This window comes from Palaemon carinicauda, chromosome 40, assembly GCF_036898095.1.
Source record: "Palaemon carinicauda isolate YSFRI2023 chromosome 40, ASM3689809v2, whole genome shotgun sequence".
In the NCBI taxonomy this organism is placed as follows: domain Eukaryota; kingdom Metazoa; phylum Arthropoda; class Malacostraca; order Decapoda; family Palaemonidae; genus Palaemon; species Palaemon carinicauda.
In genome coordinates, this window is record NC_090764.1 from 38,841,815 (window position 1) to 38,863,423 (window position 21,609).

Sequence of the window (21,609 nt, forward strand, 5' to 3'; positions counted from 1 at the left end):
AAGTAGTGTCTGGAGAAGAGAATGGAAGGGGGAAGGAGTTGGTAGAAGAGTGAACTAACTCTTCTCGCATTGCCAACAATTCTTCCTTGCTACCATGAGTCAGTGCTGGCGTTTTTCTACACAACACTGTGGAATACTGAGTGTTGCCATCACACAGAGCTGCCATAAATTCGTAGCTGCTGGTGATGTCAAATTTCCCTCCGTTTTCTATCCCATCATGATTGGTGGCAAGGGGAAATAAGCTTTATTTCAAATGTAGATCTTTATTCTACATGACGTGGAATTATCCACGTCATATTAAAACCTAAGTTATACTGATTTCAAGTATTTAGCATTATTTTGATGAATTTACATAAATCAACATATTTTACCATAATTTTTTTTATATTTTTCTTCCTATTCATGCACTGATTCATGCTTCAAGTGAAGGACTGTGGATGTAGAAAAAAATTCTACAGTCAGTTGCCAGATGTCACAATATTTCTACAGTAGCAGACGAAATTCCACGAAACGGCAGCCATGCCATGAGTAGCTAAGTGGTTCCTGCTGATCAGGAAAAAGTATGCTACATCTTTGTGTTTGCTGATACAAGTACAGGTTAAGAATACTTTATCCGAAATCTGAAAACCAAAAGTTTCTGAAATGATGAAAAAAAAAAAAAAATTCCAGTGATGGAAAATTCTACCAAGTGCAGCTGTTCCTTACGTGACCTATCCTTCGACCACATGGTCCATGGTATCGCTTGGTTGTTAGTAGTTGCCATAGTAACCTGTTCGCTTTTTATTTATTCCGATTATGGCATTTTTGTGTGCTCCGTGGTTTGAAATACTGTACTGTATACTCAAAATGTCAATAAAGCTTGGATATACACTTATAGCTAATAGTGAAGAAGAAGAAGAAGAAGAAGAAGAAGAAGAAGAAGAAGAAGAAGAAAAAGAAGACAAAGAAGAAAGAAGACAAAGAAGAAAAAGAAAAAAAAGAAGACAAAGAAGAAGAAAAAGAAGACGAAAAAGAAAAAAAAGAAGACAAAGAAGAAGAAAAAGAAGACGAAAAAGAAAAAAAAGAAGACAAAGAAGAAGACAAAGAAGAAGAAAAAGAAGAAGAAGAAGAAGAAGAAGAAGAAGAAGAAGAAAAAAGAAGAAAACGAAGAAGATGAAGAAAAGAAGCCGAAGAGAAAGAAAAAGAAGATGAAGTAGAAGACAAAGAAGGAGAAGACAAAGAAGGAGAAGACAAAGAAGAAGAAGAAGAAGAAGAAGAAGACAAAGATGAAGACGAAGAAGAATCAGCAAAAGAAGAAGAAGACGACGGAGGAGAAGACGAAGATGAAGAAGAAGAGGAAGAAAACAAAGAGGAAAATAAAGAAGAAAAAGAAGACAAGAGAGAGAGAGAGAGAGAGAGAGAGAGAGAGAGAGAGAGAGAGAGAGAGAGAGAGAGAGAGAGAGAGAGAGAGAGAGAGAGAGAGAGAGAGGTATTGTTGAAAAAACCTGGAAGCAGCGCACGTGTAAAGTGTCTGATTTGGAAGTTTGATATCGGAAAAAGTATGGGGAATGTATGTAATTGACCAGGACAGGCTTTTTATTGAAAATTACAAATGGTGGCACTTCGTTCACCTATCACCTTGTGGTGTATATAGAATGAAAAGTAATGGGCCAAGAACACTACCCTGAGGAACACCAGATATCACATTCCTATACTCACTATGGTGCCCATCAACAAGTCTTTGCAATCTATTACTGTACTTAAAAATTCAATAATAATGCAAGGAAATGACTCACCCACTCCCAAATGTCTGAGTTTGAAAACAAGGGCCTCATGATTAATACGGTCAAAGGCAGCACAAAAATCAAGGCCAATCATATGAATCTCCTGACCACAATCAAGGAATTTCTCTACATCCTTGGAGATAGTACGAAAGGCATCACAGGCTCCAAGGCCTTTAGGCCTTTACAAAAACCAAAATGCAAACTAGGGAACAGATGATTACCTTCATCAGACCTATTAAGATATTTTGCCAAGACATTCAAAAACTTTCGTTAACATGGGAGTTATGGAAATTGGGCGGTAATCAGTTGGACTTGAGCTACCACAAACACATTTACATGGTGGAGTAACATTACCAATTCTCCAACAAGTGCTAAAAGGTACAGTAGGGTCCCGAATTATGCGAGAATTTGGTCGATTAATGACCTCGTGTAAATGGAAAATCGCGAATTTCGAAACACACAACAAACAAATAATTCCACTGGGGCCATGGCAACGAGCAATTTGCCTATTCAAATGTGTTTACTACCCATTTCCAATACTTCTTTGTACTATACTGTATTTCTTTATAATATCAAATTGTTCTTGTAAATAAATAAAACATTTAATATACTTTAAAGTTCTAATAACTTGAAAAATGGTTAAAATTACAACCAGGATAGGTGTAAAGACCATATATTTCCCGTTATAACACAACCCAAAATACAGACAAATTTTAATGTTTGTCATATCTATTGTATAATACAACTGGTGAATAGCAAAACCATCACTCTATAGACTAGCTTGTTGTATGATTGAAAATCCAGAATTATCAAAATAAAGGCGATTTTATATCATGCGTTTCCTAAACACGCTAAAAAGCACAATAGAAAAACGACAACCAATGTTTTTTTTTACGTTTATCTCTGATCACAACGAAGAAACACGCATTTATACATCTGTTTTTTAATTGACAGCAATTTTACCAAGTATAGATTATATGTTGAATTTGTTATTACCAATGTTCTAATTATTTTTTATTAGAACTTTCAAATAAATGAAATGAATGCCATTTATGAAATGTTTTTCTTTATGATGCCGCCTGAAACGGAAACCTTCCATTTGTTTACGCTCCATCTTCGATCATAATAAACAAACGAATGCATTAAACACACATGATCTAAGTCATAACTAATGATATTACAAACATTTAGTAAACATTATGTTATTACAAATATTTTACTTACCGTATCCATATAAATTCCTAAATTCGTAGCAAAGCTGGAAATTTTTTTTTCCTTATGCGTTTAATCCACAATAGCAAACTGCCGCTAATGACAGAGTGATAACTTACGATAATTCTAAACTGTTACGAAAGATAATTGTCCTTTCCATATCCAAAATACTTTTCCTAACTTCAGTTATAAGTCAAATTGTACCCACCTCAATTATGGATCCATATGCAAAAAAGGTAAAAGAAGAAAGTACTAGGCCTATTTTTAAAGTCACCGAACAATTAGGTTACCGCTATAACGTTCGATGTGTGAGAGAGAGAGAGAGAGAGAGAGAGAGAGAGAGAGAGAGAGAGAGAGAGAGAGAGAGAGAGAGAGAGGGATGGTTTTAAAGTACTAAACAATAAATATGATAGGTTATAACACATTGGTGTTTATGTAATATTAACTGTATAGATGGTTTGAATAAGTTAAGAAATGGTGTAAACAATTCTTTGTTATTGTATTCGCGCGGAAGCTAGACATCAGCTGATGTGATCACAGCCAAAAGTAAAACAAAAATAATTTAGCAATACTCGATTTTTAAAACACACCCGAAATTTAACAACATAAGTACATGTTTTATTATAGCGCAATTGACATTTAAAGAGTAAAAATTTTCTGGAATAGAATGGTGTTTCCTAAAAAATAGTGGTTTGCGGACGAAATCGGTTACCGTATTTTAAGCTATGATTGAAATGGATGTATACACGGTATAATTTTTTCGTTTTGTATTTAATTGACACTTCAAGAAAACCGATTTTGGTTTCTTCATCTATTTGTAAGTATTGTATAACGAGAGAGAGAGAGAGAGAGAGAGAGAGAGAGAGAGAGAGAGAGAGAGAGAGAGAGAGAGAGAGAGAGAGATATTATGACGCAGAAGGTTACAGACCTAGAACAGGGGGGGGGGGAGTGATGAGATAGGCTGGGTGGACTCGCAGGGGAGACGGTAGGAGACGGGGGAAGGGGGGATTTGGTTGCCAGTGGCTAAAAATAGATTCTGAAAGACGGTAAAGGGAAAAACGAATCCCATCGAATAAACAGAATAAGGAAAGGGAATAAGATCCAGAGGAATAATAGATATAATGGAATGAAAATGACTAGATGGTGTTAGTTGTGATAAGAATAATTTAGATATTTGAAATAAGAGTGTCTGAGGAGGTATAGAAGGAATTCGTGATAAATATAGAATATCAAAGGATACAGTTAGTTTGCATTAAAGGGTTTGTTATCGTTTATCGGCAGTGAATAGCCTAAACTTTGGTAACGAGTCGTCAATATTTTGTCATATTTTAAACAGTATACATTTGATTTGCAAACATTGGTTTTGTAGAGTAGACGGTAAAATAAAATCTAGAGAGAGAGAGAGAGAGAGAGAGAGAGAGAGAGAGAGAGAGAGAGAGAGAGAGAGAGAGAGAGATTTGATGGCAGAAATTTTGTAGAGTAGACGGTAAAATAAAATCTAGAGAGAGAGAGAGAGAGAGAGAGAGAGAGAGAGAGAGAGAGAGAGAGAGAGAGAGAGAGAGAGAGAGAGAGAGGGGGATTTCTGCCATCAAATCTCTCTCTCTCTCTCTCTCTCTCTAGATTTTATTTTACTGTCTACTCTACAAAACCAATGTTTGCAAATCAAATGTATACTGTTTAAAATATGACAAAATATTGACGACTCGTTACCGAAGTTTAGGCTATTCACTGCCGATAAACGAACCCAGTCTACTCGTGAAAACCTTGAACGCCCAGAGGGAAAAATAAGGCTTTTAAATATACTGTACTAAACAAAAATAATGCTTTAATATACCATCATTAACACTACCATTACAATTATCGTAAGGTTGGAGAAAGATAAAGATTGCCGAGAACGTAACCACATTTCTGTTTACATTTTGTCAGCTGGACTCGCACAGTTAACAGTTGATTTCATTGTTGATGTGGAATTTTATCCTTAAATAGGCTATTCATTATGAAATTATGTTAATGAAATGTAATGTTGATATTGTTTTGTAACATTTATTATAAATCACCGTATTTAGGGCTACCAATATACTTAAAAAGACAATAGATTTGATACATTTTGTAGTGCTTGACTCGCGAACTTTGAACAGCCTCGTAGATACAGAAAATTTATTTTTGAAAAATAGCGATCGCGGAAAAGGGGAATCGTGTAATTCGAACACGCTTAATTCGGGACCCTACTGTAACTTTGGAGCTAAGAAATCTGCAGTCTTTATAAAAACTACCATTTGGGTCTAAGCCTCCATACGCATAAAGTTCCATCAAGAGAACTTTAATTTCACAAGATCGAAAAGCTAAACTACTTAGTTTAGCTCCAGGAAAACAGGAATGAGGAAGATCAAGTTTCTCATTACTCAGCTTGCTGTCAAACACATCAGCCAAAAGGGTTGCCTTTTCCTTTGGACAGTGAGTACAAAGCCATCTAGTTTAAGTAAAGGAGAAACTGTTGCATTTATACCAAAGAGTGCAGTTTTAAGGGTAGTCCACTACTCATGTTTCTGTGTTGTACCAGAAAGGGTTTCTTTTATGGTTAAATTGTATTCCTTTTCAGTTGAAGCATAAACTCTTTGAGAAAAAGCTCTAACCTGAGTATAGTTATAAAATCTGATCTGTTACCCTTCCAAATTGTGAAAATACCATTTTTTATAAAATCTGATCTGTTACCCTTCCAAATTGTGAAAATACCATTTTATATAAACTTAAAATCAAAGGTTAGGTCCATGACTAAATAGTCATGATGTTTACGTAGATTAGGTTAAGTCCACACAACACATGCAAAATAGTCAACATTCTCCTTTATATTAGGTTACTTAGAAAAAACCTGAAGATCATAGTTATTCAGTCTTAAAAAGTAACTGATGTGTAAGTTAAAATCATGTCCTGTGTGGGTCACGTGAGGTTTACTTTGTCACCTGTTCGAATTCCTGAATTGTAGATTGCATTCCAACTATGTATACTTACACCCATGGGTTAATTTTATCAAACATTGGGATTAATAATTCATTTACTTAATAGTTTTCAATATTATTACTTGCAATCCTAGATTAGTTACGGTATGATATGCTATCACAATTACAATGCTATAGTCAATTCTCAATTTTATTTTCCTATTTAGAATTTTGTGGATTACAATTGGAATTTATTTACAGGAACATCTATACAAGTGCTTGTGGTCTTGTAATACGTAGTTGCCACTGCAGTTAGTGATGTACGATCTCTTTGTATAAGAAACATTTTCACTTATCACAGGTTCTACTGTTAAAATTAGGTCATCTGCACACAGTAGCTATCGTGTGCCCTTTTATCCACATAATCAAGTAACTGCCTCTATTACTACATGAATAGTAAAGGCACCTGTGGTAATCGTTGTTGGGCAGCTACATTTCTTTCACACTGTTTGATATTCCTACAAAAGTCTTCAATCTAGATCTAATGTTATGGTGGAGTTATATAATTGATTAATGACTTTTTCTGGTATCTCACTTAATCTATAAGGGCCATTCAATTACTTGTATTTTTACTGTTATCAAGTGTCTCATCAGGATCCACAAAAATTATATATCACCCCTTCCTTTCTGAGCGGTATTTTTCCTGTCATGTCTCATAATAACAACTTATATTGTTAATCTCTCTTATATGAGGCCAAACTGACCAAACAGGCTCAAAACACTTACCTATGGAAAAATTGCTGATCTTCAGGAACTTCCTGACCCTCTAACTTAATGAAATCCTCACTATTTACAGCAATTCCTCGCGCACCATCAGGAGTATAATATGCTCGACTTCCAAGAGTAACTGCAGAAGGGTCTATAAAAGAAATTTTTAAAAAATTTGATAACATGGATTCAGTTTGTTTTGCATCATATTAGAAATGTGATTCAAGTGTTTTGGATTATCAATTCAATAGCAATATTCAACATTACAAAAAGTTAGAAAAGAAGTAAAAAAGGAACAACACTAAGTACTTTCTATCGAATCTGTATTGCAAAAAATCAATTAGTGAATAACTGCCTTTAACATTTGAAAATAAATGACATACAGATTGGTAGAAAGATATGGTGTCCAGAAGATAGAAAAGATGATTTTAAGATGTGATGAGAAGAGAGAATGAACAGTTGGTCAGAGAAGCAGTAGGTATAAAAGTGAATGGACAAAGACCTTTAAAAAGACTTACTCATTTTCTCAACATCCTTCTTTGGATTTTTGTAAACAAATCTATCTAGGAATCTGATGAGAGTAAAATCTTGTAAGGGATCTCCAGAATAGCTAATTAACTCTTCAGTTATGATTTTTTCAGCAAAGAGAGCAACTGACGGATGGTAGTGAGCCTGAAAAAATAGTGTAGTGTTCATGTCTCATTAAAATAGGAACTCGAATACAGTGACTTCCAAACATTGATAAAATAATACATATAAAAATAAACAAAAATGCTAAGAACATTTATAATACACAAATTTTAGAGCATAATATTCTCTTCCAAATGGTTTTTAAATTAAATAAATTGATCAAGAAAAAAAAAGTAGTAGGAGTTTGAAGTACCTCCAAAATACTATTTTAATGGGGGTGATTCATGGCCCTTAACCAAAGTCCTTACTAATTATAAATAATTTACTATAATATTCACATCTCATTCATAACCATACTTGTAAAGGGTAATAAAAACACTCATGTTAGCATTTACTCATTTAAAGCAACCCCGTGATGAGCTAATAGCTCTGTTATCCAGATTGTGATGTAATCAACCACCTTTAGCTGATACATCACCGACAACAACAATATACCGTATATTACCGTGTAAAGGACGACCCCATGTAAAGGACAAACCCCAAAATTTCCTTTATCATAAATATTTTACAACACATATTATAATATTCATCTTAACATCTTTACTAATAAAGCTCTTAGTGTCATAGTCATTACTTGCAAGTGTACATGCGTTTGGTTGTCCATTATGATCGGAAATGAAACGTAAACAAAACATTTTTTGGTTTAGGCGGCATTTTTTAGGAAAAACATGGCATAAAATATCACTTATTTAATTTATTTTGAATTTCTAAGGATAAAGTAAATCAATATTAATAATATCATTATTATTGCATAACCAATACTTAGTAAGATAGCTGTTGCTGCATAAGCTAACCTATACACAAATGTGTAAGTGCGTTCATTTGATTGTTATGATCGGCGATATAATGTAAACAAAGCAATGGTTTTGGTTTTAGGTGGTGTTTAGCAAATGATGATATAAAATTGTCTTTATTTAGGATTTTAAGTATACATCAAATGCACTTCAACCAATTTAGACGGAACACAGGACAATGACAGTGCTAGTAGTGCAAATGAAAGCAACAAAAATTATCCCCATGGCAATGCTGTCCTGATTAATTTCTTGAAACCTTTTAATATTTCGAAAGGCAGAGTTGATTTTGATGGTTTTTAATTTCAAATTTATTAAATAAAGTTTTTTTTTTTTAAGCATGTTTGCATCAGTTTGTTCCTGTATACCATAGTGTAGGTACTAGTAACCTGTAAATTTTGAGGTTTCGGAAAACTACCACTTCCGCTATCTTTTGGCAAATAATGTAAACATTCCTAGTTATTCGTACCAAGTTTTTTGGTGCTGAAGTATTGTGATAAAGAAAAAAATAATTTTTATTTTTATTTCACTTGAACACATAACTACAGTGTATGATTATACTGAGCATATTATATGCTGTAAAGTCAATCCTTCCTAACTATTAAGTACAAAATTAATTACCAGTACTAATATCGAATATTCTAGGTTTTGGACAACTAGGCTAGCTTACCAACAGGCTCATACAACAACGACCGAGTACAGTACTATAAATAAAGATAAAATTACCAGTAAATATTCATATGTTACTAAAACATAAAACTACATAACGTGCTTAAAATGAGTATATTATATGATTTTAAGTCAATCCTTCCAAACTACTAACCAATTAATGAACAATATGCAATTAGAATACCCTAACAACAACACAACAGAGGTCGAGAAGATAAATATTTTTACAATTCCAAAAGTATCTCCTGTGTAATAGGTGAACCCTGACTTTTTTCATCCAAAACTGCTAATAAAATTTTGCTCTTTACACGGTAATATACGATATATAAAAATTCAATTAAATAAAAATCTAAGAGCATCTACGATCTGAAAAGAAAATGGATGTACACAATACATAAGAAAAGAGCCGTTCAGTCAATTTTTAACAAACTAGACGTTAATTTTCAAAGGATTAGAATTCCAAAATGTTGTTATCAAAAAATGCATGTCATCTCTAATTAAAAGTTTGGTCACAAAAATTCCAGATAATTGTATCCAAATCTCATAAAAGCTTGGAAGATTAAGGTTCAGGTTATTAGAAGCACACTTGAAAGAGTTTTACAGCCAACTTAATGGCATACCATGTTGGTATTCGCTATATATTATTGAGAATATTATCAAGAATATTGGACACTTGATCCTATTGTATAGTAGCTGATGGCAATGTAGTCTTTTGACCTTTCGGAGTTAATCTATAATCTTTTTTTTTTTAAATGTTCAAATACCTTCAGAAAAAACATCCTGTATTTCAAGGATGGTTTGTTACCATTGATCTAGACCAGTTAAGTCTACAATTTTAATGCTTTCATACTTTGTTTTCAATTTTATAATTTACCTATCTCTTTCCTTCACTTGTGTCCCACTTCCATCAGTGTGAGGGAGTCACCAATACAAACATCAGGGGAGGTTCATAAAAATGAATAGAATTTGGATAAAACACGTCTGACCAACGCTGGTGCTATGGAGGAATGTGTTAAGGGGGTGGGGAGGCGTAGGGGTGGGGAAGGATAGTCGTAGTAGGAGGCAGCAGACGGGGGATGTTGATGAGGGAGAGGTCTAATTGGTGAGGGACCTATGGTCGTGGTTCTATCACGCCCCAGTTTACTACACCGACACTCAAAGAATGAGCGAGCTGGGTTTATTCCTGGCATTCCATGAATCCTTTTTTTCTCTGGTATATTTAGCAATAACTATGCCTTAGAAATGGTGCTAGAGGAGCATTTCACTGGGCGACACAGGTTCCTTGCCCAGAAATAGATTTTTCCTTTGTCAAAATCCCTTTTTTATGCTCACCTGATATTCATATACATGCCCACCCTCTTCCCCACTGACTTGTGATGTCAAGAGAAAAGGGAATAATTCAACTTTGAAACTGAAATAACAAAAGGCCTTGGCACTTTACTTCTTTCCATTAACCCCTACGGTGTCATTACTTTACTAGAGGCAAAAACTTTGAAATTATTTCTTATAAATTTTTTGGGTAGGTGCCAATAAACCGAGCTTCTAAAGAAGCAATATGAACATCAGGTGAGTATAGATATTACAAGTCTTATTAAAACTCCCCTTTTCAGGTAAATGTCATTGAGATAATACACAGTATTGTACAATACTGTACTTCTTACATCTATCAATATTTTCATTTCTAAATACTGTACACAATACTTCTCAAAGTTTACCTGTCTTCTCCAGCATGGATGGTCTTGACAAAGAAATTTGTTATCCTAGCCTATGATAGTCTAAACTAACGCAGAGTAGTAATTCAATAATGGAAATATATAGTAAGCGGTATTACTGTATACAACAATGGCTAAAGTTTAGCTAACATAATAAATACTACTGTATAATAGAGGATGAAAATATGATAGAAAAGTAGAATAAGCAAATATTTTCCAAACATACCTGTAGCAGGAGTAGTTCCCATAATGAAGTAAAGTGAGCACCAGAGTACTGAGGGCTACGCAGGTATGGATCATAATAATTTCTCTTCATTACCTTCCCAAAATTATTTGTACGGTGGAACCAAGATGAACTAGTAGGAGCAGTAGCCATTGATGACTGTAACTTTGTACAAGGAGCATCACCGACTTCATGCAAATCCTGTAGGGACATAAAATTATTTTCAATTCAGGAACCTTTATATAAAGTTGTTAAAAGTTTTCCATTAATATAATACATCCCTTTTCTGCATAGAATTATTCATGGTATGTTGCTTAAATTCAACTGGACCAGGGTCTATTAGGCATAAAATTTTATTTATATGATGTTGCTAAGATTAAATTGTAAATGAGTCTATGTACTATGAACTGAAAAAGTTAAAAATCAATACTGCATTGTTTTAACTTTTTTTCTTATAAAAAATCTACACCAGTTTAGAACCCTCTGGCTCCCTTTAATGCAGAGGGAATCAAGACTGTTTTGAAACTGTTGCTGATTTAAAACAGGAGGTTATTCATCAACCTTCTAAGAGCATGAGGAAGTGCACTCTCACACATTTACTATATAAAGTGCACAAAAACTTCTGTGATATTATGGAAATAAATGTAAATCCACCCAATTAATATAACTAGAGGGAATTAAATACTGCTTTAAAAATGAATCAAACCTCTAAAAATATTATATTTTACATTCATAATATGATCTTGAAAATGAGTCCTGGCAATAGAGCAAACTAAGAGATCGTCCCATCAATAAATCTAACAGCAGCCTCTCTTTGACAATGAGGGGAGTATGCTACTTCAAATTAATAATTGCATAACATCCATACTGTATCACCATATTCTCCTGTTAAACAAGTATGTAATCAGTAAAACTAATAAAATAGAATAAAGAAAACTACTATGGAGGTAACCAAATCAAATAAAACTACTTAAAACAAATGTAAAAATGGACTCAAATCAACAACATACATGTATTAGGTGTACTGTAGTCCTAACTATCTTGATATAAAGAAATCTAGAAAGAACCAAAAGCATTGCCAGGGCTTTTAATATTTGTAAAGAATTGTAGATGCATCTATAAACTGATCATGCCTGCTATTACACATTAAGGATAATTCTACTTTAGGTCAATTTTTTTCATGCTACATTAAAGGGATGGTGTCTTGGATCACTACATTATACAGTAGTTAATGACAAAAAAGATTAAATCTCAAAATCTTTCAATGTACCTGTTCAAAATCATCAGATTCCCTCTTTATGCTGCCTTCCTCAACAGAGTCACATTCTTCTTTGACATCTTTCACATCATCAGGATCACTGTCAGCCTCATCAATATCTTCAAATGTCTCAAAATCATCTACGTCATTACTCTCTACATGACACTGCAATACTGTTTGAATAGCACCCTTCATATCGGCTTTCTCTTTTGTGATCTCAGAGACAAGGAATAACATTCCACATATCAGATGAGGTGCCTGATATTGTGCCACCTAAAAGAAATAAATAATCATTAGGGAAATTGAATGACAATTCTATACAATATATTTTTAAAACATTGAAATGAACAAAACATCATGAATCTAGCAAAGAATTTAATCATAAAAACTAGAGTGCTTTAAATTTCTAAATGGTACCTAAAAATCAGACTACTATAATGTGCAATTCCATACACTTTGTTATACTGTACAGGCAACTGTCTTTGACTGATAAATGTTACATTGTTTCTCCAACTAAAAAGCTGAATGAGAGATAATTTGTATTTTTCCTAATAATACAAAATGAAGTCCTTTAATAGGAGCATGATTTCAGCAAAGCTGGAAAGCCCATTAAAATTTAACGAGGTCATTATAAATACTGCCAGGTGGTGGAACATTTCTGTCAACTAGACACTTTTAACCTTAGGCATAGAACTTGCAGGGTGGTTGAGGCAGTAAGTACAACTTAAAGGAATTAGGTTTGTAGACCATGGTTAGGAAAATACATATCGCTTTAAAAATTTGTGATTTGTTCCTACATGAATACAAACCACTGTCCTATAATCAGAGACTAATCCTGAAGGGGAAGGAAGGCTATAAGAACCACCATCTGCCTGGTTTAACTTACCCTGGAAATGTCATAGCATCTGGTCCTGTATAGGATGTAAAGGTGATCGACTCCTGCCAACCTCCAGATGTTAGGTTAGGCATAGACAAAAAGTAAACTGCAATCAGTCACAGAACCAATATCCTTGGATAGGATATGATATACAAATGCACAGTATATGCATTAAGACATGGGTTTACAACTTCATACCTAACCTTGTCAGAAAAAAAATGTTCGGTTATGAAGCTTACCTGTAACATACTAAATCCAGCTCATAGAGGCCACAACTGTAGCACCTCATAGAGAGGGGTAAGACAGAAGGATAGAAGGCTAGTCCTTCTACCTTTCAGTCAGGGTTACATTTAAACCACTATTGTGGACGAGAAAAATCTCGTCTCGTTAGAGCTAGGCTGGATATATAACCTGTAAGCAGCTACCACCGGACCAAGGGTAAAAGTACGCAAGGATTCGTGGGTATACTCCCACTGGTAGTGTGATGTAAAAGTACGCAAGGACTTGTGGGTATACTCCCACTGGTAGTGTGATGTAAAAGACATCTGCATTAGCAGACTCCTGCCTAAATACCTAAGCCACAGACAGGTTTTTCTCGAGTGCAAAGTACAGGAGCAACTAATAGCCTTACAATGCTAAAAGGAGCAGACATCTTGGATATTTTTTTCTTTATTATGCCAGTGCTCAGAAAAGTATTTGGAGTTCAAGCGTGAAGCGTTGCGCTCTCTTTAACAGAACAGTGGAGCTTGTTCACAAAGAACAGAAAAGGCATCATTCAGATGCCTTCTGGATGTCTCCTGAGAAGAAATGGTAAAGGACTCGCACATGATATTGTGAAAAGCTTTGTGTTGGTCACAAACTCAGTAACAGGATAAGGAGACCTCCTTCCATCCTTCGGAATGACCAGTGACATACAAGATGTCAAAAGTTAAGGGAAGCTGGAGGACCATTTAGAGTCAAATATTTGTCTTACATTCATCTCAAAGGCTCGTATTAGGCACTCCTATGAGACTTGAGAACACATCCCACTCCAGGCCCTGAGATACAGGGGTGGACAAGACTACTCCAAGCTCCTTGTGAGCAGACAGTTCCTAAGAGGAAAAAAGTTTAAGCACTTCAGTCTGAAGACCTGGCTGAGACTGAGAGAAGCTTCTCTAGGCACAGGAAGATGAGAAAATCAGCTGTTACTTGTAGATAGGCTATGACCAGTAGATCTGGAAACCATTCGGCACATGGCCACTGCTAGCCATCAGGGTCATCCTGAGACCTGATGGTGTTAACACCATGTTTACTAATTAATAAATCAGGCTAATTAGAAGAAAAGCGTAGGCATCCAAGTTTTCATATGGTTGTTGAAAGCATCCTTGCATATCACCCAAGGGACTGGCATGCGGGAACAGAATACTGGGAGCTTCCTGTTCAGCTTTGTGAAGAACCAGTTGATGGATGGTGATTCCCAGTCTAAAGCTTTCCTACCACATACAACCTGCCCTTGGTGACCACGTGTCTTCTAGAACATTCTGCCTAGAATAAATCTTGCAGACAGCTCAATGGCATTTTCCCCTTTCAAGATGTGCAACTCACAAAAACTGTATGAGACAGTTCCTCCTTGTCTATTGACTAAGATTCAACTGTAGTGTTATCACTTACCAACACTACTGAGTGTCCTATAAAACTCTTGGAAATCTTGCAGTACTAGGATTGCTGTTTGCATTTATAAAAGGAGGATACATACATACATATACCAAAAGCACTTCCCCCAATTTTGGGGGGTAGCCGACATCAACAAATGAAACAAAACAAAAAAGGGGACCTCTACTCTCTACCTTCCTTCAGCCTAATCAGGGACTCAACCGAGTTCAGCTGGTACTGCTAGGGTGCCACAGCCCAACCTCCCACATTATCCACCACAGATGAAGCTTCATAATGCTGAATCCCCTACTGCTGCTACCTCCGCGGTCATCTAAGGCACCGGAGGAAGCAGCAGGGCCTACCGGAACTGCGTCACAATCGCTCGCTATTCATTCCTATTTCTAGCACGCTCTCTTGCCTCTCTCACATCTATCCTCCTATCACCCAGAGCTTTCTTCACACCATCCATCCACCCAAACCTTGGCCTTCCTCTTGTACTTCTCCCATCAACTCTTGCATTCATCACCTTCTTTAGCAGACAACCATTTTCCATTCTCTCAACATGGCCAAACCACCTCAACACATTCATATCCACTCTGGCCGCTAACTCATTTCTTACACCCGTTCTCTCCCTCACCACTTCGTTCCTAACACTATCTACTCGAGATACACCAGCCATACTCCTTAGACACTTCATCTCAAACACATTCAATTTCTGTCTCTCCATCACTTTCATTCCCCACAACTCCAATCCATACATCACAGTTGGTGCAATCACTTTCTCATATAGAACTCTCTTTACATTCATGCCCAACCCTCTATTTTTTACTACTCCCTTAACTGCCCCCAACACTTTGCAACCTTCATTCATTCTCTGACGTACATCTGCTTCCACTCCATCATTTGCTGCAACAACAGACCCCAAGTACTTAAACTGATCCACCTCCTCAAGTAACTCTCCATTCAACATGACATTCAACCTTGCACCACCTTCCCTTCTCGTACATCTCATAACCTTACTCTTACCCAAATTAACTCTCAACTTCCTTCTCTCACACACCCTTCCAAATTTTGTCACTAGTCGGTCAAGCTTCTCTTCTGTGTCTGCTACCAGTACAGTATCATCCGCAAACAACAACTGATTTACCTCCCATTCATGGTCATTCTCGCCTACCAGTTTTAATCCTCGTCCAAGCACTCGAGCATTCACCTCTCTCACCACTCCATCAACATACAAGTTAAACAACCACGGCGACATCACACATCCCTGTCTCAGCCCCACTCTCATCGGAAACCAATCGCTCACATCATTTCCTATTCTAACACATGCTTTACTACCTTTGTAGAAACTTTTCACTGCTTGCAACAACCTTCCACCAACTCCATATAACCTTGTGGAGGATTAATTTTATTTTAATTTATTTTTTTTGTTTTGCCAAATGGATCGATCGAGAGAGAGAGAGAGAGAGAGAGAGAGAGAGAGAGAGAGAGAGAGAGAGAGAGAGAGAGAGAGAGAGAGAGAGAGAGAGAGAGAGAGAATTTCATTTGCTTTAGTTTTGCTAAGATCGCGCGCGAGAGAGTATGTGTGTATGTGTGTGCGTTTGTGTGTGCGTGTGTGTGTGTGCGTGTGTTTGTGTGTCCACGGTGCGCGCCGAAGAACAAGTGGTAGTTAGCGAATGATTGTTTGTAGTGGGAAACACTGTCGGTATATTTGCGGTTGTTTGTTTACCTTTTTTAGCTAGGTTAGGGCGGTAATGAATGTCTTGGGCGAAAGGATTTGCTATTTGACTGTATGAGGAGTCGGTTGTTTGTTTTGTTCTTCAACAGCTGGCTGTGAAGTGATTTTCCTTTATATCAGAGTAAGTACTGTTTTTATTTATTTTTGTTAGGCACGATCATGAATGATAGAAAGTTTATTATTTATCTTTGATTATAGTGCGATAGTTTAGTTAGTTAGGAGTTTTCGTAAGAGTTTTTTCTTTTTTATTGCAGGCCGTAATTCCTCCTTTAGGCTCCTTAGACTCTTTTAAACTCCTTGGAGTTTTTGTTTGTCTGTGGCCTGTTGGATGCCTGCCGCACATTTGATAGATTGATGACGACCTGGACCGTATAAAATGAACCTAGGAGTAGACAGCGGATATATATTTACATAGAATTTTGAGCGTTGATGACCCGGCTGTGAAATAGATTGTTCCTTAATGATGATGATGATGATGATAATGATGACCACCACCGCTTACGTGATTCGACAGTCGAATTGACTGCTCGTTATTGTTTGCCAGAAGTTGTGGCAACTGGTTACAAAGACTGGTGCCAGTGTGTAGAGTCTGTGGATGACGGTGGCCACACACGAATATTAATTTAAGTTTCTCGTATGTTTTGGTATTAAGTTTAATTATTTTTGCTGGGTTATATATAATGATTGGGTTTAGTATTAAGTGATTTATTTTAGTGTTTAAGTGTTTTTCGTTACTGTGTGGGAACTGTTGGTGTTGGATTTGTAAAGTTTTTGATTGGTGAGTTCTATGTACCCACACACACCGCTATAATCTATAAATATAAAAGTGTTATTTTTGTCTGTTTTAGTGTTAAGTTGTTTAATGATGTGTGATTTTTGTTTTTGGTTGCAGTGAATATAATTTTAAGGTTATGTTTTGTTTATTTTTCCCTTTGTGCAATAGTCCAGTTTTAAGTAAAGTAAGGGGAAAGTTTGTATTGTGGGATATTTTGGAAGTAAGAGTGATCAAAGGTGTGGGGGTTTGTTTTTGTTGACATCCCGCCACAACCTCATCACATTCCACATTGCTTCCCTATCAACTCTATCATATGCTTTCTCCAGATCCATAAACGCAACATACACCTCCTTACCTTTTGCTAAATATTTCTCACATATCTGCCTAACTGTAAAAATCTGATTCATACAACCCCTACCTCTTCTAAAACCACCCTGTACTTCCAAGATTGCATTCTCTGTTTTATCCTTAATCCTATTAATCATTACTCTACCATACACTTTTCCAACTACACTCAACAAACTAATACCTCTTGAATTACAACACTCATGCACATCTCCCTTCCCCTTATATAGTGGTACAATACATGCACAAACCCAATCTACTGGTACCATTGACAACACAAAACACATATTAAACAATCTCACCAACCATTCAAGTACAGTCACACCCCCTTCCTTCAACATCTCAGCTTTCACACCATCCATACCAGATGCTTTTCCTACTCTCGTTTCATCTAGTGCTCTCCTCACTTCCTCTATTGTAATCTCTCTCTCATTCTCATCTCCCATCACTGGCACCTCAACACCTGCAACAGCTATTATATCTGCCTCCCTATTATCCTCAACATTCAGCAAACTTTCAAAATATTCCGCCCACCTTTTCCTTGCCTCCTCTCCTTTTAACAACCTTCCATTTCCATCTTTCACTGTCTCTTCAATTCTTGCGCCAGCCTTCCTTACTCTCTTCATTTCTTTCCAAAACTTCTTCTTATTCTCTTCATATGACTGACCCAATCCCTGACCACACCTCAGGTCAGCTGCCCTCTTTGCCTCACGTACCTTGCGCTTTACTTCCACATTTTTCTCTCTATATTTTTCATACTTCTCTATACTATTACTCTGCAGCCATTCTTCAAAAGCCCTCTTTTTCTCTTCCACTTTTACCTTCACTCCTTCATTCCACCATTCACTGCCCTTCCTCATGCTGCCTCCAACAACCTTCTTGCCACATACATCACTTGCCATAGCAACAAAATTTTCTTTTACTAACTTCCACTCCTCCTCTAAATTACCAGTTTCTCTTACTCCCACCTCGTCATATGTCATTTTCAACCTTTCCTGATATTTACTTTTTACACCCCGGTTTTATTAGCTCTTTAACCCTCACTAGCTCCCTTTTACATCCACCTACTCTATTCCCCCACTCTTTTGCTACAACTAATTTTCCTTCCACCAAAAAATGATCAGACATACCGTTAGCCATACCCCTAAACACGTGCACGTCTTTCAATCTTCCAAACATTCTTTTAGTTATCAACACATAATCCATTAATGCCCTTTCTACTACTCTTCCATTTGCCACTCTTACCCATGTATACTTATTTTTATCTTTCTTTTTAAAAAAGCTAGCACTTATTACCATCTCTTGTTCAACACACATATCTACCACTCTCTCACCACTCTCATTTTCACCTGGTACGCCATACTTCCCAATGACACCTTCTACCTCTCCAGCGCCCACTCTAGCATTTAAGTCACCCATGACAACTACATAATTCCTTCTACCCAGTCCTTCTACACACCTAGTTAATTCATTCCAGAACTCATTCTGCTCTTCTTCACTTTTCTCACTACCTGGCCCATACGCACTGACAAACGCCCAACATTCCCTACCCAACCTAACCCTTACCCACATTAACCTAGATGATATCTCCTTCCATTCCACTACTTTACCTGTCATCCATTCACTCAGCAATAAAGCCACACCCTCTCTCGCTCTTCCCCTTTCAATCCCAGACACTTTACCAGACATTTCACCAAACATCACTTCACCCTTTCCTTTCATCTTTGTCTCACACAAGGCCAATACATCCATCCTATTTCTAAACATACTTCCAATCTCACATCTTTTACTCTCTATCGTACTACATCCACGCACATTCAGACACCCCAAAACTAGAGTGCGGGGAGCAGTCACTCTCCCCCCAGCTCCATCTCTTTGTTGATGCCTCGTAGGATTTTTATACAGGAGAGGGGGTTCCCAGCCCCCTCGTCCCGTCCCTTTTAGTCACCTCTTGCGACACGCAGGGATAACGTTGGCGCTATTCTAATTGTTTTTATGCCCCCGCAGCCACAGGGGATATGCAGGTTTTATCTTCTAGGGACCACACGCACCTAAAAAAATTTGATTCCTCTGGTGTGCAACCCACCCATCCTTACATGCAACTAAAAACTGAAGCAGATCTAGATGTGGAGCAAGATGAGATGGGAAATCCTTGGCTGCTGACCCATGTCCCACAAGACAATGCCACTGCCAAGCTGGGAGTTCTCTCTTAAACATGAATGGGAATGCTACCTCTCTAAACTGCCTGATGTGATTGTTTGATGGAGACTTGTTGTTGCCATGTCTATCAGCAGGCACAGGTATCATCCTCTTCCTGGGGGGTGAGACTCAATCTTTCCAGATTGTGACCAAAAGAAAGTAGTCTGTCACTATCCTGAAGCATATGCATCTTGCAGGAGGACAGGATCAGCCAGTATAGATACCTCAAAAGACATATAACAAATCGAGTGAACCCAAGTGGAGACCAAATTGAACACTCGTGTGATCACTTAGAGGATGGTGAACAGACCAAACCCAGGCCTATGAGGACGAAGCAGAGGCCCTTTGTGTAGGACTGACGAATAGGTATTTAAAAATAATCATCTCTCAGGTCCACCAAAGGCACAAGCCTTCTTCTCTGACAGCAAACTTCAAAGTACTTGTCATCTCCCGGCTGAACAAAGTTTGTTAAAAATAAAAAACTTGTTCAATGGAGTGAGGTAAAAGACTGGTCTCCAGTCCTTAGTCACCTACTTCACTAAGCAGTTGACTGTAGAAAACCCAGAGAACCGTCTCTTACAACTTCAAGCACATTTTTATCATCTATTGCTTTCACCTATGTTGCAAGGACAAAGCTTTCAGAGATTTTGAAGGATAACTCTGAAAGCCCATCACAGTGCTAGTGAAGAGAGGACGAAGATCAACCACTCCATCCTCTGATCTATGTCACTGCGACATTGCTCAACAGCATGACAAACAATGCCCCACTAGTGGTAACTGAAGGGGGGAACTGAAAACTTCATCATCCCTTCCTCTCCTTTCTATACTGCACTTCCTGAACTGGTTACAAAAGTTGAAGCATTGTCTGCACCCGTACCACCATCAAGCAGTTCACTGTCATACAATTCACAGAATTTCCTTTATGGGAGTAGTGCAGTTTTAACTGCAATTAGTGTAAATGGATCATTTAAAAGTTTTCCCAAATGGTATAAATGGATCCTTGTAAAATTTTTTGTTTTGTTTCATTGTTGATGTCGGCTACCCCCCAAATTTGGGGGAAGTGCCTTTGGTATATGTATGTATGATAAAAGATTGAAAAATTCCAAGCCTTTGTTACATAACTTTTATCATGATTCAGCTACTTCAGTGTTAACTGACAATTTTAGATATATACATCTAATGCACTTCCTTATAATGGCCTATCAGTTCATCCAAACTGAGAAAGAAAGGAAAGTAATTGTGTAATAGTAACCATGTGTACTACAAAGAAAGACAAATTAAAAAAAAATTACTATTGGAAATGAGAGCTGTACCAGAAAACTAAGTGCCATGCACAAATAACTACGTACAGTGGGTGATAAAATTATTAAACTTTGAAGGAGCATAATCATCTTGCAGATGACGCCAATGTCGAAGCAGAAAGGACTTGTGAAGAGGTTCATATAAAACTGAAGAATTCAACAGATTCGCTTCACTTAATACTATCAGTTGCTTTTGCTGGATGCAGCCAAGAAGCAGCAGAGAAGGTACCAAATACAGATACTTTGAAAAGAACAATGCAAAATATGGCATACCAAACTATTTGTGGACCAGCTCTTCAATCTCATTGTAGAAAAAGATTTGAAAACTTTTATTGTTGCAAGCTAAAGCTGACAGTCTCCATATGGCTATCTGAAGCATGTGGGGGTTTGGATGGAATATGTGATGTTAGCTGCTTTAAAAGATCTTGTCTAAGAGGGAGGCCTCTTGGTGCTATTGTTAATAGCGGTCATAAATCGGGAACCCAAGGACTTTAAGACCAAGAGACTTTCTGAACTTGTTGATAACAGAGGGGATCATCCACATGGGAGGAAAAGCATATATCTCTAGCTTCATATAGTCATGTAACATTACATAAACACCTCCTGCCCTGGGATCTGTTATCGAAGAGCAGAAGATATTCATACTTTTGTTGAATGTTACTGCAAAGATGTCCACATTTGGCTTTCCCCATAAGTTACATCTCCTCGGCATACTAGGTT

At 36.9% G+C, this 21,609-nt stretch overlaps 1 protein-coding gene across 2 annotated transcripts in view; it reads right to left on the reverse strand.

The window, feature by feature from the left end:
* LOC137631707 (CCAAT/enhancer-binding protein zeta-like) overlaps positions 1-21,609 on the reverse strand; it is a 118,039-nt gene that overhangs the window by 16,733 nt on the left and 79,697 nt on the right. For both annotated transcript variants that reach the window (XM_068363585.1, XM_068363586.1), the window contains exons 11-14: positions 12,035-12,295; positions 10,768-10,965; positions 7,198-7,351; positions 6,698-6,830 (exon numbers count right to left, since the gene is read on the reverse strand). In XM_068363585.1, the coding sequence (XP_068219686.1) occupies positions 6,698-6,830; positions 7,198-7,351; positions 10,768-10,965; positions 12,035-12,295 (746 nt within the window). The remainder of the gene's footprint in view (positions 1-6,697; positions 6,831-7,197; positions 7,352-10,767; positions 10,966-12,034; positions 12,296-21,609) is intronic.